This window comes from Schistocerca piceifrons, chromosome 3, assembly GCF_021461385.2.
Source record: "Schistocerca piceifrons isolate TAMUIC-IGC-003096 chromosome 3, iqSchPice1.1, whole genome shotgun sequence".
NCBI lineage: Eukaryota > Metazoa > Arthropoda > Insecta > Orthoptera > Acrididae > Schistocerca > Schistocerca piceifrons.
In genome coordinates this window covers 243,907,315-243,925,837 of record NC_060140.1, presented here as the reverse complement: position 1 = coordinate 243,925,837, position 18,523 = coordinate 243,907,315, and the positions used below count along the sequence as shown (strand labels likewise).

The window sequence follows — 18,523 nt, the reverse complement described above, 5'->3', positions numbered from 1 at the left end:
TTAAAGAGACCTTTGGAGATAAGAGAACCACTTGTATGAATATCAAGAGCTCAGATGTAAACCCAGTTCTAAGCAAAGAAGGGAAAGCAGAAAGGTGGAAGGAGTATATAGAGGGTCTATACAAGGGCGATGTACTTGAGGACAATATTATGGAAATGGAAGAGGATGTAGATGAAGATGAAATGGGAGATACAATACTGCGTGAAGAGTTTGACAGAGCACTGAAAGACCTGAGTCGAAACAAGGCCCCCGGAGTAGACAATATTCTATTGGAACTACTGACGGCCGTGGGAGAGCCAGTCCTGACAAAACTCTACCATCTGGTGAGCAAGATGTATGAAACAGGCGAAATACCCTCAGACTTCAAGAAGAATATAATAATTCCAATCCCAAAGAAAGCAGGTGTTGACAGATGTGAAAATTACCGAACTATCAGCTTAATAAGTCACAACTGCAAAATACTAACACGAATCTTTACAGACGAATGGAAAAACTAGTAGAAGCCAACCTCGGGGAAGATCAGTTTGGATTCCTTAGAAACACTGGAACACGTGAGGCAGTACTGACCTTACGACTTATCTTAGAAGAAAGATTAAGGAAAGGCAAACCTACGTTTCTAGCATTTGTAGACTTAGAGAAAGCTTTTGACAATGTTGACTGGAATACTCTCTTTCAAATTCTAAAGGTGGCAGGGGTAAAATACAGGGAGCGAAAGGCTATTTACAATTTGTACAGAAACCAGATGGCAGTTATAAGAGTCGAGGGACATGAAAGGGAAGCAGTGGTTGGGAAGGGAGTAAGACAGGGTTGTAGCCTGTCCCCGATGTTGTTCAATCTGTATATTGAGCAAGCAGTAAAGGAAACAAAAGAAAAATTCGGAGTAGGTATTAAAATCCATGGAGAAGAAATAAAAACTTTGAGGTTCGCCGATGACATTGTAATTCTGTCAGAAACAGCAAAGGACTTGGAAGAGCAGTTGAATGGAATGGACAGTGTCTTGAAAGGAGGATATAAGATGAACATCAACAAAAGCAAAACAAGGATAATGGAATGTAGTCTAATTAAGTCGGGTGATGCTGAGGGAATTAGATTAGGAAATGAGGCACTTAAAGTAGTAAAGGAGTTTTGCTATTTGGGGAGCAAAATAACTGATGATGGTCGAAGTAGAGAGGATATAAAATGTAGGCTGGCAATGGCGAGGAAAGCGTTTCTGAAGAAGAGAAATTTGTTAACATCCAGTATTGATTTAAGTGTCAGGAAGTCATTTCTGAAAGTATTCGTATGGAGTGTAGCCATGTATGGAAGTGAAACATGGACGATAAATAGTTTGGACAAGAAGAGAATAGAAGCTTTCGAAATGTGGTGCTACAGAAGAATGCTGAAGATTAGATGGGTAGATCACATAACTAATGAGGAAGTATTGAATAGGATTGGGGAGAAGAGAAGTTTGTGGCACAACTTGACCAGAAGAAGGGATCGGTTGGTAGGACATGTTCTGAGGCATCAAGGGATCACCAATTTAGTATTGGAGGGCAGCGTGGAGGGTAAAAATCGTAGGGGGAGACCAAGAGATGAATACACTAAGCAGATTCAGAAGGATGTAGGTTGCAGTTAGTACTGGGAGATGAAAAAGCTTGCACAGGATAGAGTAGCATGGAGAGCTGCATCAAACCAGTCTCAGGACTGAAGACCACAACAACAACAACAACACCAATACAAACACGTAATTTAACCTTTACAACACAGCAGTCCATAGCCTTCTGTATAAAACATTAAAACATTAGCGATTTTATTAGATCTTGAAGTAATGCATGTAAAAATTTTCAAACGGTGTAGATTATATTTAATAAAATACACTATATATATAATCAATATAATAGAGGGAAACATTCCATGTGGGAAAAATTGTCTGTATGTGTGGATGGATATGTGCGAGTGTATACCTGTCCTCTTTTCCCCCTAAGGTAAGTCTTTCCGCTCCCGGGATTGGAATGACTCCTTACCCTCTCCCTTAAAACCCACTTCCTTTCGTCTTCCCCTCTCCTTCCCTCTTTCCTGATGAGGCAACAGTTTGTTGCGAAAGCTTGAATTTTGTGTGTATGTTTGTGTTTGTTTGTGTGTCTATCGACCTGCCAGCGCTTTCGTTCGGTAAGTCACCTCATCTTTGTTTTTTATATATATATATATATATATATATATATATATATATATATATAATGGAAGGAAACATTCCACGTGGGAAAAATTATATATAAAAACAAAGATGAGGTGACTTACCGAACAAAAGCGCTGGCAGGTCGATAGATACACAAACAAACACAAACATACACACAAAATTCAAGCTTTCGCAACAAACTGTTGCCTCATCAGGAAAGAGGGAAGGAGAGGGGAAGACGGAAGGAAGTGGGTTTTAAGGGAGAGGGTAAGGAGTCATTCCAATGCCGGGAGCGGAAAGACTTACCTTAGGGGGAAAAGAGGACAGGTATACACTCGCACATATCCATCCACACATACAGACACAAGCAGACATATTTATTTATATTGGTCTTTAAATATGTCTGCTTCTGTCTGTATGTGTGGATGGATATGTGCGTGTGTGCTAGTGTATACCTGTCCTTTTTTCCCCCTAAGGTAAGTCTTTCCGCTCCTGGGATTGGAATGACTCCTTACCCTCTCCCTTAAAACCCACTTCCTTCCGTCTTCCCCTCTCCTTCCCTCTTTCCTGATGAGGCAACAGTTTGTTGCGAAAGCTTGAATTTTGTGTGTATGTTTGTGTTTGTTTGTGTATCTATCGACCTGCCAGCGCTTTTGTTCGGTAAGTCACCTCATCTTTGTTTTTTTTATATATATATATATATATATATATATATATATATATATATATATATATATATATATATATATATATATATATATATATATATATAAAAATAAAAATCATTTTATTAGGAGAATTGCAAATTGTATAATGAGATAAAAATCCAAAAATGTGAAAAAGAATTTTTTTCCATTCTAACTCCCCGTAACAAACTGAAGGCATTGCTTCTGTTGCGAGATACAAACTGAAATGATGGTACAAATGCATTTGAAAGCAATGGTAGCACATTGAAAAGAGCTACTGTTTAGCAGATTGACAGCATATCAATACTAACATTGAGCACTGTACATACGAGGTGGAATCCAAAATTTTTGGGACTGGTGCTACCATTTGGAAAGCAGGGGTAGTAGATCTTTGTACCACTAGGTGGTGAGAGCTGCATATCTGATGAGACAGTGTGTGGAGTGGCATTCATCTGGGAGGACATGTTGCATGTCCACAGTGATATCCATAGTACTCTGTGTTTTGTTTGTGGTGATTTTACGATAGGTCTGCGGACAGAACAGTGCATGTGTATCAAATTCTGTGCGAATCTCGGGTGCTACGGAGGCCCTTGCAATGATTCAGCAAGTGTTTGGGGGACAGAGCATGAGCTGGACGCGTGTGTTTGAGTGGCTCTTCAAGACTCAAAAAAGTGAGACAGGTTAAGAGCGAAGTGAAGAGCATGATCATCATTTTCTTTGATACTAAGGGAATTGTGCACAAAGAATTTGTCCCACCCAACCAAACAGTGAATTCCGCGTACTTTTGTGACGTTTTGCGATGGCTCCATGAAAACGTGAGGCGACGATGTCCCGAACTTTGGCATCAAGGGAACTGGCTGCTGCATCATGACAATGCGTCCTGTCACACATCCTTGCTCACCAGGATGTTTTTGGCAAAAAACAACATGGTGGTTGTACCCCACCCACTGTACTCGCACTATTCCCAAAACTGAAACTCAAGTTAAAAGGCTGTCAATTCGACACTCTAGAGAGGATTCAAGAAGCATCACTGGGTGGTGATAAAAACCGTCAAAGAACAGGACATCCAGAAAATGTTTGACCAGTGGCAGAAGCGCTGGGACTGGTGTGTACGTCCCCATGGGAACTACTTCAAGGGTGATGGTACCTATTAGCCCAAAGTTAAGGTTTTCAACATGATAGCGCCACTCCTGAAAATTTTGGATAGCACCTCGTATAAATCAGATTACAGCACTTGCAAAAAGTAGTTCAGATGAAAGTTATTTTTCTCCCAATGTTCTTTTAGCTAATATATCAATTTTCCAGGTTGGTACAGAAGATGGTTACATTAACATATTTTCCATAACAGATGATGGACTGCAGTATGAAAAAGTTCTGGACAAACAGGAAGGTTTGTGATAAACTTTTATAATGTAGTCACTTCAACATCATAGTTTTTAAATTAGGGGGTATGGATTGTCATCTTTTCTCTTGAAACCTATTTCTTTGCAAATATACTATGTAGTAGTTTTTCTGTCTTTGATGTACTGCGAATACATTATTTGTTTTCCCTGTTTTAAAAAAGAGCAGTTGTAATGAATAATTATTGTTAATTTGATTTGACAGGCCGTATATTGTGTCTTTCTTGGGATGCAACTGGAGATTTCATAGTGAGTGGCTCAAGTGATACAATACGCATCTGGAATGTGAATACTGGACACGCTATCCATAGGATGACAACAGGACGCTCACAAACCAAAAAAGAAACTATTGTGTGGTGCTTAGCAGTGACTGATGATTTTACTGTAATTAGTGGTGACTCAAGGCAAGTTGTTATATTTTCAGAGTTGGTTGTAGATACTGTAGCATTCTATACCAAACGAAAGCGCTGGCATGTCGATAGACATACAAACAAACACAAATGTACACACAAAATTCGGGCGTAGTGCAGCAGGGGATACAACCCGTCGGCTTTGGACCATGACGTCACAAGTCGCCAGAGAGCAGTTTACCATTTTCGCTTTTGCTGTTATGTTTCAGTTTCGTTTTTTTACTGATTGCTTAATAAAGTGGATCTGTTTATTCTGTCTCGTGAGATTTTTTTTTAAAGCCAAAAAACACTTATCAGCCACTGAAGGGAGCTACAACACTAAGAAGAATCGCTTCTCGATTGGCCACTTGTGACGTCATTGTCCAAAGCCGACGGATTGTATCCCCTGCTACACTAGTCCCCAAAATTCAAGCTTTCGCAACCAACGGTTGCTTCGTCAGGAAAGAGGGAAGGAGAGGGAAAGACGAAAGGATGTGGGTTTTAAGGGAGAGGGTAAGGAGTCATTCCAATCCCGGGAGCGGGAAGACTTACCTTAGGGGGGGGGGGGGGGGGGGAAGGACAGGTATACACGTGCGCGCGGAGGTATGAGCGGCGGCAACATGAAATTAGCGGAGGTTGAGGCCTGGTGGGTAACGAGAAGAGAGGATATACTGATGGGCAAGTTCCCATCTCCGGAGTTCTGACAGGTTGGTGTTAGTGAGAAGTATCCAGATAACCCGGATGGTGTAACACTGTGCCAAGATGTGCTGGCCGTGCACCAAGGCATGTTTAGCCACAGGGCGATCCTCATTACCAACAAACACTGTCTGCCTGTGTCCATTCATGCGAATGGACAGTTTGTTACTGGTCATTCCCACATAGAAAGCTTCACAGTGTAGGCAGGTCAGTTGGTAAACCACGTGGGTGCTTTCATACGTGGCTCTGCCTTTGATCGTGTACACCTTCCGGGTTACAGGACTGGAGTAGGTGTTGGTGGGAGGGTGCATGGGACAGGTTTTACACCGTTGGCGGTTACAAGGGTAGGAGCCAGAGGGTAGGGAAGGTGGTTTGGGGATTTCATAGGGATGAACCAAGAGGTTACGAAGGTTAGCTGGACGGCGGAAAGGCAATCTTGGTGGAGTGTGGAGGATTTCATGAATGATGTATCTCATTTCAGGGCAGGATTTGAGGAAGTCGTATCCCTGCTGGAGAGCCACATTCAGAGTCTGATCCTTAGTGTGACCTGTGGTTAAACAGCTATTTATAAAAAATAAAAAAACCTGGGTATGTATCTGTTCAAGTCCTCTATTAGCCTTTCTCCTCCTTCCCAATCTCTGTCCATCTCATTCTCTCCCCTTCTTTCTCCACATTATTACTCTGCCCAGTAGGAAACCAGTGGTTCTTACCCCCACACCATTTCTCTCCAGATCATATCTATTTTGTTTACCAAATTGGTTGAAATCATTCCAGGAGTTTAGGATGAGCTTCTTACCCGTGGCTTTGTCCGCATATGCACCTTATCAAATATATTTCACATGTTTTTGCACACATATCTCACCTATAGTGAATTTTACCCTGCAGTTTTATTTTCATCTACTCAGTATTTATGATGTTGTATCTCCTGACTTGTGTGTCGTACAATGATAAAATTTTGCAGGCATTGCTGTGGTATACATATCTACAGTCTGTGAATCATGTTGAGAATGCAGTTAGTAGCAAAGAAGTAATAAATTGAAATGCCATGCTTGATGCGGCAGCTTTTTGTACTGCTCGGTGTTTATGACATCAAGCCTGCTGAACTACATGCTATCCAATGGTATAATTTTGCCGGTACATTCTGTGGTATATGTGGATACAGTCTGCAAAATGTTGTGGAAACATTTTGTAGTAAAGAAGTAATAAAGTAAAATATCATGCTTCATGCTGCAGTCTTACTGCATCAACAGTAAGAATGTAGTAAGCAGTAAACTTTTTCTCCTTCCGTCATTCCATGGGAGTTATCAGCGAGAAAAATTTTGCTGATGTTTGATATTATTTGTAAACTTCATTGCAAGACACTAAGTACTATCATTCTCTAATACTGGATGAATAAAATATGGGTAATCAGGCATTGAGATCTATGTTACTTTTTCACCCCCACTCCTTTGATAGGAAGGTGTATATAAGATTGCCTGTGTGTTAATTTAGTACCTCCATTCCAAATTTCAATCAAATCCATCCTGCCATTTCAGTCTGAAGGAGTAACAAACTTACTATTACACAGACACCTCTCGTCTGTTACATTTTCAGATGCTAAGTTTGATTTGTTTGCAGATGATACAAACATTGTAATAAGTAGCAAGTCAAGTATATATTTAAAAATGGCTGCTAATCAAATTTTAACTGACATTAATCCATGGTTTAAAGCTAATTCACTGTTATTAAATGTGACCCACTATATCCAGTTCAGAACTTTTAAGAGATTTCCTACCAACATATGTATAACGTATGAAGACAGGCAGATCACAGATATTGACAGTGTTAAATTTCTGGGATTACAACTCAATAATAAATTCAATTTGGAAGGGCATACCACAGAATTGCTGAAGCGCCTAAACAAATCTGTGAAAACTGTCACATGTAAGAGATATAAACACTTGCATACCTTGCTTCATTTCATTCCATTTTGTCATACGGGATCATACTCTGGGATAACTCATCAAATCGAGAAGAAATTTTTAGCATGCAAAAGCATGTAATAAGAATTGTTTTTGGTGTAAATTCAAGAAGATCATGTAGAAACCTGTTCAAGGAACTTTGTGTTCCAAACACTGCTTCTCAGTATATTTATTCCTTGATAAAATTTGTTACAATTAATATATTTTTGTTTCCAACCAATAGCTCAATACATAGTATCAATACTAGGAATCAGAACAATCAATATAAAGACCTAAAATCACTTACCTTGGTCCAAAAAGGGGTCTAGTATTCAGGAACACAACACACATTTTCAATAAAATGCCATTTACCATTACAAACTTAGTTTCAGATAAAGCACTGTTGAAACAGAGTTTGAAAGACTTTTTGATAGGCAACTTCTTCTACTCAATAGGTGAATATCTAAACAGAGACTGTTAGACCAGCTTCAGTAAAAATGTCTGTTATATTTCAGTTTTGATAGCTTTTGGCCACAACAATCAAGACAAGGTATTTTGTGGATGATCACTTTATTAAAAATGCATAACTATATTTCATTTTGACAGTGTATTAATTCTGTAAATATTAGCAGATCCAGTTTACTGTAATGTATCACCTATTTTTACTATCTCCTGACAAATGATCAGAGTGGTAAGTATTTCATTCAGATGATTTATGTTTTTTTATTTTATACTTTCTGACAAGTTCCACACCCAGAAGAATCATCTCATTTTTGGGTCTATGGCACAAAAATTGAATCTAATCTCTCTCTCTCTCTCTCTCTCTCTCTCTCTCTCTCTCTCTCACACACACACACACACACACACACACACACACACACACACACACACACACTTTCTCATTTATAATACCATATATATGTGAGATTTTGTCTGCTTATATGTGCCAGTGTATGGCTGAGTAGCTCCAGAAAGTTCAAAGAAGAAAAAATTTGGGGTTACACAAAATATCTTTATTGTTGCATGGTTAAGCAAATATAGGTATGACTGAACAGGTGGCAGGTCTCTTGTGTGGTAAATGTTCTGAGATGCTTACCAGTAATGTTCGCATGATTCATTAATTTTAATCATGTAGAACCATGGGGAATGGGTAGAGATAATATCCATAACACTATGAAATTATGTGAATATTACATCTGTGGCTTCTTCATTTCAGGGGTCAGGTGTGCTTTTGGGATGGCAACATGGGTGTTTTGTCGGAAAGTCATGAGAGCCACATGGCAGACATTTTTTGTTTGTGTCTTTCTAGAGATCAAACAAACATTTATTGTGCTGGTTAGTGCAAAAATTAAATCATTACTTCTGTAAATGGGATCTGTCTTGTACTTTTGTATTAATTATAAGAATCTTTAGTGTACAGAATGGTGCATGTCAAATTGTGTATCAGTTTTTATTGTTTATTACGTATCTAATTTTCATACAGGGATGGATCCAATCATTGCCAATTACGTTAATGTAAAAATCAAGGGCCAGGGCCGAAAAAGTCGCTGGGTAAAATCAGTACAGCGTCGTATTCATGACCACGATGTCAGAGCATTAGCTCTGGATGAGAATGGTCACTTATTCTCAGGAGGTAAGATTTTTTGTGAAAGTGAGGTTAAGCATTTAATGGACATATGTTGAATAATAACTTAAGCTCTTGACTCTCTCAGCTGCTTTTTTGTTACCCTACTTTTTTCTCTGTGCCCCCTTGTCACACCTTAGCTCCACCTCCTTCTTTCTCATACTCGAAGAAAGGAATATCATTGGGATGGTCCCTTTCAAAAGAGCAGGGCCTTTTTCTTTCCCTGCCTTTGTGTCCCATTTGTAATCGCCTTGTTATTGACAGGACATTAATAAGGTGGGAGACAAGAATGGGGAGGAGATGATAGGACAGGGGGTGGAGGATGTGGGAACAGTAGTTCACCACAGGTTGACACTGGGACATTTTGAGAGCAGAGAATGTGTTCTAAGGAGAAAGGTTGGTAGTGGACGGGAGTATCCAGATGGTCTGGGTTGTGAAACAGCCACTGAAATCAAGCATGTTACGTTCAGCTGCATGTTTTGCCACAAGGTGTCCTACTTTGCTCTCAGCCACAGTTTGGCAGTGGCTGTTCATGCCACAGGGTGGCTGACATTGCTCTTGGCAACAGTTGGGCAGTGGGTGTTCATCCCCATGGACAGCTGGTAGTCATACCAATATAAAGAGCTGTACAGTGATTGCAGCAGAGCCAGTAAATAACATTGCTGCTTTCACAGGTGGCCCGGCCCCTGATAAACCTACGACAGGACTGAGATGAGAAGTGCTGGGCAAGTGGATTGGGCAGGTCTTGCACATGGGTCTTCAACAGGGATATGATCCATATGGTGAGGGGTTGGGATTGGGAGTGGCATACAGATGGATTGGGATGTTGCAGAGGTTGGATGGGTACCAGAGCACCACTTTATGAAGAGTACAAAGGGGGTGGGATGTCCCTCATTTCGGGGTGTGATGGTAGGTAATCAAAGCCCTGGCAAAGGATATGGTTCAGTGGTTCCAGTCCACGGTGGTACTGGGTGATGAAGGGGGCACTCCTTTGTGGCTGGTTCTTGGGGTTGGTGGGAGGATTGGAGCTGTGAGGAGAAATGACATGGGAGATCTATTTGTGGAGTAGGTCTGTGAAGGCCTTGGTGAGACTCTTGGCATACTGAGTAAGGGAGTTCTTGTCTCCGCAGATATGCCGTCCCTGGGGGCCAGGCGGTATGGGTGGAATTTTTTGGTCTGAAAGGGATGACAGCTGTCGAAATGTAGGTGCTGTTGGTGTTTGATGGGTTTAATGTGGACAGAGGTGCGGATGGAGCCACCGTAGAGGAGAAGGTCTACAGCTATGGAGGTGACACACTGGATTCCGGAGGACCAGGTGAAGCAGATGGGAGCGAAGGTGTTGAGGTTTTGAAGAAATGAAGATAGCGTGTCTTGGCCCTGAGTCTAGATCATGAATATACCATCAATGAACCTGAACCAGACTAGGGGTTTGGCGTTTGGGATGTTAGGAGGGTCACCTGTAGATGGCCCATAAGCAGGATGGCATAGGAAGGTGCCCTGTGAGTGCCAATGGCTGTGCCATGGATTGTTTGTATACCCTCCCATCACAGGAGAAGTAGTTCTAGGCTATGTTAAAGCTATGTTAAGCAAGGTGTATGACGAATGAGGTGGTGAGTTTGGAGTGTGAAAGATGCTGGGAAAAATAGTGTTCAATAGTGCTAAGACTGTGTGCATGAGGGACATTGGTGTTTAGGGAGGTGGTGTTAATAGTGATGAATAAGGATCCAGGCGGTAAAGGGATGGTGATTGTTGTGTTTGGCAGGAGAGCCAACACCGTGTTACTAGAGGAAGCCGAAAGGCACGCGTTTTAGCTCATGCAGGCTGGCGTGAGGTCTGGAACAGAACAAGGAAATTAAAATTTAGAAAAAACGGACGTAGCTGATGGAATACTTTAATCCATTAATAGTGAACATCGCTCTTGACTGTACATTATTCACAGTATCAATAGTAACTGGTAATGGCGCCTTGCAAGGTCGTAGCAAATGACGTAGCTGAAGGCTATGCTAACTATCGTCTCGGCAAATGAGAGCGTATTTTGTCAGTGAACCATTGCTAGCAAAGTCGGTTGTACAACTGGGGCGAGTGCTAGGAAGTCTCTCTAGACCTGCCGTGTGGCGGCGCTCTGTCTGCAATCACTGATAGTGGCAACACGCGGGTCCGACGTATACTAACGGACCGCGGCCGATTTAAAGGCTACCACCTAGCAAGTGTGGTGTCTGGCGGTGACACCACATTCCTCCCCCGCAAATCGGCATACGTTTGTGGCATAAGGCTTCCACCGGCCGTGGGGAGGACCCCATGTTGACGTATGCGACAAGGTGGGGAGCCTAACAACAGGCGAGGCTGTGCCACCCGCACCCCGCCATTCAGACCGCGGGGAGCTAGGAAACGCCTGAAAACCGGCTCCAGGGTGCACGCCAACATGCGGTGTATGCGCCCGTAGAGAGGCAGGAGGGGCCGAAGGGTCGACCTCCATCGGGCCGGGGCACCCGACGGGCGAAGACGACATACGGTCCGGAGCGGGCAAGAGTTCCATGTCGGAGGACAACTGGTCACGGGAAGCGATCGGCGGCGTGTGACCCAGGGAGGCACCCGGCAGTTGCAGCGACGCGTCCACTGCGGGTGTCGCCGGCGGGAGAACAGGCGGCGGCGGCGCGTCGCCATGGGGCAAAATGGAAGGCAGCGTCGGTAACACCTGGGGCCGAGGTGAGCCAGTAGATGGGTCCCCAGGGTGCTGACCGGACGGCACCGTCGCTGAAAGCAGACGGGGAGCGGCAGATCCTGTGCGACGACAGAGGCACAGCTGATTGAGATGCCGACGCACCTCACCAGAGGCCCCCAAAACCAGATACATAGCGCGGCCGAGGCAGCGAAGAATGCGCCCTTCGAGCCAATGCCGTGAACCTCGATGGTGGCGGTAGTAGACAACGTCACCTGGGGCAAAAGCAGGTGTCTGCCGCTGCACAGGAACCTGATGCGGCGGATGTAGCAAAGACATCAAGGTTCGAGGGCGACCGTGAAGCAACTCAGCCGGCGAGCGACCACCTCGGGGCTGAGAGCGATACGAGGACAAAAAGGGCAATAACGCGTCCTCCCGAGAATGCGACTCTTTCAACTTCAACATCTGTGACTTGAAAGTCCTGACCAATCGTTCAGCGGCACCGTTTGACTGTGGCGAAAACGGCGTGGACGTCAGATGTTGAATACCATTGACCTTGCAGAATGACTGGAATTCTGCGGACATGAATTGTGGGCCATTGTCGGAAACAATAGTCTGTGGAAGACCTTCAATGCAAAAGATAGCAGATAACGCTTGGATGGTGGCAGATGACATCGTGGAAGACATCCGGACAACAAAAGGAAAATTACTGAATGAATCTACCACAACCAACCATCGAGCATTCCACAATGGACCAGCAAAATCTATGTGTAAGCGTTGCCAAGGGGAAGTTGCTTTTGGCCATGCAAAAAATTTCCGCGGTAGTGCTGATTGTTGTTCGGCACACACCATGCAAGAAGAGCACATATTCGTAATCGCGGCATCGATTCCGAACCAAGTACAGTGCTGACGAGCAAGTTGTTTCATTCCCACTATACCCCAGTGTCCTTGGTGGAGAAGCTGTAAGACAGAGGACTGTAACGAACGTGGGACCACGACCCTGGACTGATCATTATCAGAACGCAACAGCAAAACACCACATTGTACAAAAGGTCTCTCCCGGTGAGCAAAAAATCGGCGAACCAACGGATCCCCGATCCGTGACTTTGACAAGGGCCATTGCGTAGCAACAAAACGCAGAACAGTAGCTAGGACAGGGTCGGCAGCTGTGGCTGTAGCTACACGACGAAAATCAATCAGAAACGATTCGACCACGTCATCGGTTTCCGAATCAATATACATGCAAGCAAGTTCGGAGGAATCGAATGCTCTTATCGTCAGCAACAGGCAAACGGGACAACGCATCGGCGTTTCCGTGCTTAGCAGTGGACCGATACAAGATATCGTAGCGGTACTGCGAGAGGAAAATAGACCAGCGAATGAATTTCTGCACTGTACGTGGAGGTACAGGCTTGGTCGGATGAAAAAGCGATGTCAAAGGTTTGTGGTCTGTGATGACGGTAAAGTGACGACCATACAAGAAATCATGAAACTTTGTAACACCAAATACGAGAGCCAATGCTTCTTTCTCGATCTGTGAATAAGTTCTTTGTGCAGATGAGAGCAATTTGGACGCAAAGGCAACAAGGCGATCGTGCGATCCATCTTTGTGCACAAGCACAGCACCGATCCGGAAATCCGATGCATCCACCATCAATAAAAGGGGCTTCTGGCGATCGAATGGCGTAAGGCAAGTATTGGAAAGCAACACCGATTTCAACTGGCGAAAGGCGCGTTCGCATTCCGTCGTCCAGGCGAACGGAACACCCTTACGGCGTAAGCGATGAAGCGGAGCTGAAATGGAAGAGGCATGTGGAACATATTGGTGATGATAGTTGATTTTTCCCAGCACACTCTGTAGCTGCTTAAAATTCTGCGGCAAAGGCAAGTCTTGTATGGCACAGAGGTGCTTGGGACTGGGATGTATGCCTTGGGCATTGAGTACATGTCCCAGGTAGGGCAAGTCACGAGCAAAAAACACACATTTGTCCTTCTGCAAGCGAAGACCATTTTGTCGCAAGACCTGAAATAATGTTCTGAGATTGGCTAAATGTTCATCTTCCGTCTTTCTGGAGATCACAATATCGTCCAGATAGTTTGCTGCAGTAGGGACCGATGCACAAACAGTTTGTAGATATTGCTGAAACAATGCAGGGGCGGATGCACGCCCAAATGGCAGTCGTTTGAATCGATACAAAACAAGATGCGTGTTAACCACCAAAACACGCTGGGATTCTTCATCCACCGGTATTTGCAAGTACGCATCTGCTAGGTCCAATTTCGAAAAATATTTACCCAGGCACAGTTTGTCAAAAAGATCTTCCGGGCAGGGTAAAGGAAAAGTTGCAATCACTAGTTGTGGATTCGCTGTTGCCTTGAAGTCCACTCAAAGTCTCAATTTTCCCGAAGGTTTTGGCAAAATTACTAAGGGTGATGCCCAGAGAGAAGCCTGCACACGTTCAATTACACCTTGTGATTCCAAATCGTGTAATGTTTTTGCGACCATATCACGCAATGCGTGGGGAACATTGCGCGCTCTGAAAAATTTCGGTTGTGCGTTTACTTTCAGTTCCAAATGTGCTACATAGTTCGTAGCGCAACCGAGGCCCGGTGCAAAAATGTCTGCAAATTCTTCACATAGACGAGAAACACTGTTGGAAGGTACAGTCTGGTTCACTGATAGGACCTGATTTACTATAGACAAGTTACACAACTGAAATAAATCGAAACCAAACAAGTTCACTGCAGAAGAAGAACGAAGGACGTAAAATGACACAAGTTTTGTTTGTCCCGTGTATTTTGCAAGAAGGCTGCACTGTCCTAACACAGGGATCTCTTGACCTGAATAGCTAGTTAACTTAACATTTGCGGCATGCAACGGAGGTGTGCCTTGATTGATCAGTGAAACTGCAGCCCCGGTATCGAGCTGGAATGGTATCACTTTGCCGTTAATGTCCAAGTCCACAATAAGTTTATCGACCTGCAAATCCAATGTGCTTTGCACACGTGGGTTCGAATCCCATCCTCGTCGCCAATGTTGAGTTTGGCAGGAGAGCCAACATCGTGTTACTAGAGGAAGCCGAAAGGCATGCGTTTTAGCCCACGCAGGCTGGCGTGAGGTCTGGAACAGGACAAGGAAATTAGAATTTAGAAAAAATGGACGTAGCTGATGGAATACTTAACTTTAATCCATTAATGGTGAACATCGCTCTTGACGGTACATTATTCACAGTATCAATAGTAACTGGTAATGGCGCCTTGCTAGGTCGTAGCAAATGACGTAGCTGAAGGCTATGCTAACTATAGTCTCGGCAAATGAGAGCGTATTTTGTCATTGAACCATTGCTAGCTAAGTCGGTTGTACAACTGGGGCGAGTGCTAGGAAGTCTCTCTAGACCTGCCGTGTGGCAGTGCTCAGTCTGCAATCACTGATAGTGGCAACACGCGGGTCCGACGTATACTAACGGACCGCGGTCGATTTAAAGGCTACCACCTAGCAAGTGTGGTGTCTGGCAGTGACACCACAGTGATAGTGGAGAGTCAGTGAAGAAAGTGGGTGGTATCTTTGATGTGGGAGGCTGGATTACGGGCAATTGGTTGGAGGTGTTGGTCAATGAGGGCCGAAATTCTTTCTGTAGGGGTACAACAGCAAGCCACAATGGGGCATCCAGGCTTGGGTTTGTGATTCTGGGGAGCATGTAGTTGGTGGGTGTGCTGAGTGTCATAGGGGTCAGGAGGGAAATGGATTTGGGGGAAAGGTTCTAACAAGGGCCTAAGGCTTTAAGCTGGGATTGGAGGTTGTCAGGCTTCCAGGAAGGGATCACTCTGCCAGAGTTTACAGGTGGAGGAGTGAGACAATTGCTGGAGGCCTTCTGCCAGGTAGTCACTGTGATTCATAACAACGATGGTGCAACATTTGTCTGTAGATAGGATGATTAGGTCAGGATTTGTTTTGAGCAGCCATGTTATTTCCATCTCTGCTGCAGTCTGCACAGCTTTTTATGCGTTGATAGTACTACCAACCAGCTGTCCACCAGGATGAATGGCCACTGCTAGACTATGGGCAAAATAAAGTAGACCACCTTGTGGCACAATGTGCAGTTGAATATAACATGCTCGATTTCAATGGCTGCTTCACTACCCAAGCCATCTGGATCCTCTCCTCCACTGCCATGTTTTCTGAACTGCACAGATGGCAGTTATTCTTAAAACATTCTCTCCACTCCATAGTTATCCCAGCACCAACCTACAGTAACATACTGTCCCTACACCCAACAGTTCCCACCCCCTCTGTCCTATAATCTCCTCCCTATTCTCATCTCCCACCCTGTTTGTTTGCTGCCCTCTGCAAAATTACCCGCCCATGTATCCCTGCATTTCACCTTTTTCATTACATTCTTTTTCCCTCTCCCTGTCCCACAAACTGCTGATGCTACACCTGTTGGCATTCTAGTCCCTGCACACTCCGCTAGTCAGCATCCCTCTCTCCACCCACCCACCCATACATCACTACCCTGTCCCCTTCCTCACCCCCTCCAGACTGCAGCTTCCATCCCACGTGACAGTTGCATTCTGGCCTGAGCTGCTGGAGTTGGCAGTCGTGTGTGTAAGGTGTGCTTGCTGTGAGTATGAATGGCACGTTTGTCCTCTGCTGATGAAGACTGTGGATGAAAGCTCTGTGTAAATGTCTTTTAATTGTGCCTGTCTGCAACTTAATGTGTCATCTTTACAGTAAGTAGCAGTATGTCTTTTCCTACATTGTTTATATTATATTTTCAAGCATGGATTATCTTCATTGTTATAATAGATTAGTTATTTCATGAAGAACATTGTCTCCCCTGTTTTAATGCATGCAGACTTCTTTCTGTAATCTAACAGAGAACGTTTATATCATATTTTATGTTGCGAAGGAAGTAAAATTAATTTTATTTCTTGTTGATTGATGTGTGGCAGACTTCCGCCACTTGAAAATGAGGCCATATATACCAAACCTCTGTTGTGTTTTAAGTGTCAGTGATATTAGCTACACAGCACTTCCATATAATGGACAGACATTATGTGGCAAATGTGATGTGCATGGAAGCTTATGGAGCAGAAGTCACTGACTGATTTCCTTAATTGTATACCAAGTTCTCCTGGGATCATGTCCTGTGGAATCAAAATTGCGAAACATTTCAGGAGGAAAAGAAGGCACAGGGGATTAGCCACCAAGTATGTGTCACATGTTGAGGGAAAAAAAAAATTACACAGGTCAATGCAGCCACCAATTGTTTCAATAGTTTGGATTCCAATTACCAAAGGCAGCATGTCTGTTCAGATGCAGATCAGCATCATTAAGTACAAATGCATGCTCAAGCACATGTTGTTGCAAGTAAACAATTTAAACAATTATGTCATTGCCAGTAACAAGCAAATAAGATGAATAGTGTACTAAGTGCACATGAAAGCGAGCTCCACAACAACAAAAGAATGTTAGAAAGCCTAGTAAGCATCACAGTGGAATTAAAATAAACAGAAGTGGAAGAGAATGAACTCTCAGACCATTTCACATTTGTTTTAACTGATGAGTCTGCAGATGACCTGTTCTGAAAGTAATGAACTATGAAGCCAAACAATGGAAAGTCTATGATGGAAATGTGGGAATGTGTGTGTTTGATTTTGTCTCTCTCTGCTAAATAACTTAGTCCAGTAGCTGATAATATCTAGCAGTCCCTTTTTCATTGTGTCTCTGTGCCACTCGGTATCTCCTCTGGATTGGAATATGAAGTCTGCCAGGTGAAACCAGTCAGTCCCTCATCTAAACCCTCAATTGCCATGTGTCTACAATTTTGGCACCAAGTTAAAGATCGTCATAGGAAAACCACACCTACAAAGTGACTCTCGTACTGTAGTGCAGTGTGAATGGGTTCAGGAGACACATGTAGCCAGCCGGGGTGGCCAAGCGGTTCTAGGCGCTACAGTGTGGAACCGCGCGACCGCTACGGTTGCAGGTTCGAATCCTGCCTCGGGCATGGATGTGTGTGATGTCCTTAGGTTAGTCAGGTTTAAGTACAGTCCTGGAAATGGAAAAAAGAACACATTGACACCGGTGTGTCAGACCCACCATACTTGCTACGGACACTGCGAGAGGGCTGTACAAGCAATGATCACACGCACGGCACAGCGGACACACCAGGAACCGCAGTGTTGGCCGTCGAATGGCGCTAGCTGCGCAGCATTTGTGCACCGCCGCCGTCAGTGTCAGCCAGTTTGCCGTGGCATACGGAGCTCCATCGCAGTCTTTAACACTGGTAGCATGCCGCGACAGCGTGGACGTGAACCGTATGTGCAGTTGACGGACTTTGAGTGAGGGCATATAGTGGGCATTCGGGAGGCCGGGTGGACGTACCGCCGAATTGCTCAACACGTGGGGCGTGAGGTCTCCACAGTACATCGATGTTGTCGCCAGTGGTCGGCGGAAGGTGCACGTGCCCGTCGACCTGGGACCGGACCGCAGCGACGCACGGATGCACGCCAAGACCGTAGGATCCTACGCAGTGCCGTAGGGGACCGCACCGCCACTTCCCAGCAAATTAGGGACACTGTTGCTCCTGGGGTATCGGCGAGGACCATTCGCAACCGTCTCCATGAAGCTGGGCTACGGTCCCGCACACCGTTAGGCCGTCTTCCGCTCACGCCCCAACATCGTGCAGCCCGCCTCCAGTGGTGTCGCGACAGGCGTGAATGGAGGGACGAATGGAGACGTGTCGTCTTCAGCGATGAGAGTCGCTTCTGCCTTGGTGCCAATGATGGTCGTATGCGTGTTTGGCGCCGTGCAGGTGAGCGCCACAATCAGGACTGCATACGACCGAGGCACACAGGGCCAACACCCGGCATCATGGTGTGGGAGCGATCTCCTACACTGGCCGTACACCACTGGTGATCGTCGAGGGGACACTGAATAGTGCACGGTACATCCAAACCGTCATCGAACC

At 44.5% G+C, this 18,523-nt stretch overlaps 1 protein-coding gene across 1 annotated transcript in view; it reads left to right on the top strand.

The window, feature by feature from the left end:
* LOC124789868 (U3 small nucleolar RNA-associated protein 4 homolog) overlaps nucleotides 1-18,523 on the top strand; it is an 80,227-nt gene that overhangs the window by 10,041 nt on the left and 51,663 nt on the right. The window contains exons 4-7 of the mRNA XM_047257380.1: nucleotides 4,147-4,231; nucleotides 4,447-4,645; nucleotides 8,483-8,601; nucleotides 8,750-8,899. Coding sequence (XP_047113336.1) covers nucleotides 4,147-4,231; nucleotides 4,447-4,645; nucleotides 8,483-8,601; nucleotides 8,750-8,899 — 553 coding nt within the window. The remainder of the gene's footprint in view (nucleotides 1-4,146; nucleotides 4,232-4,446; nucleotides 4,646-8,482; nucleotides 8,602-8,749; nucleotides 8,900-18,523) is intronic.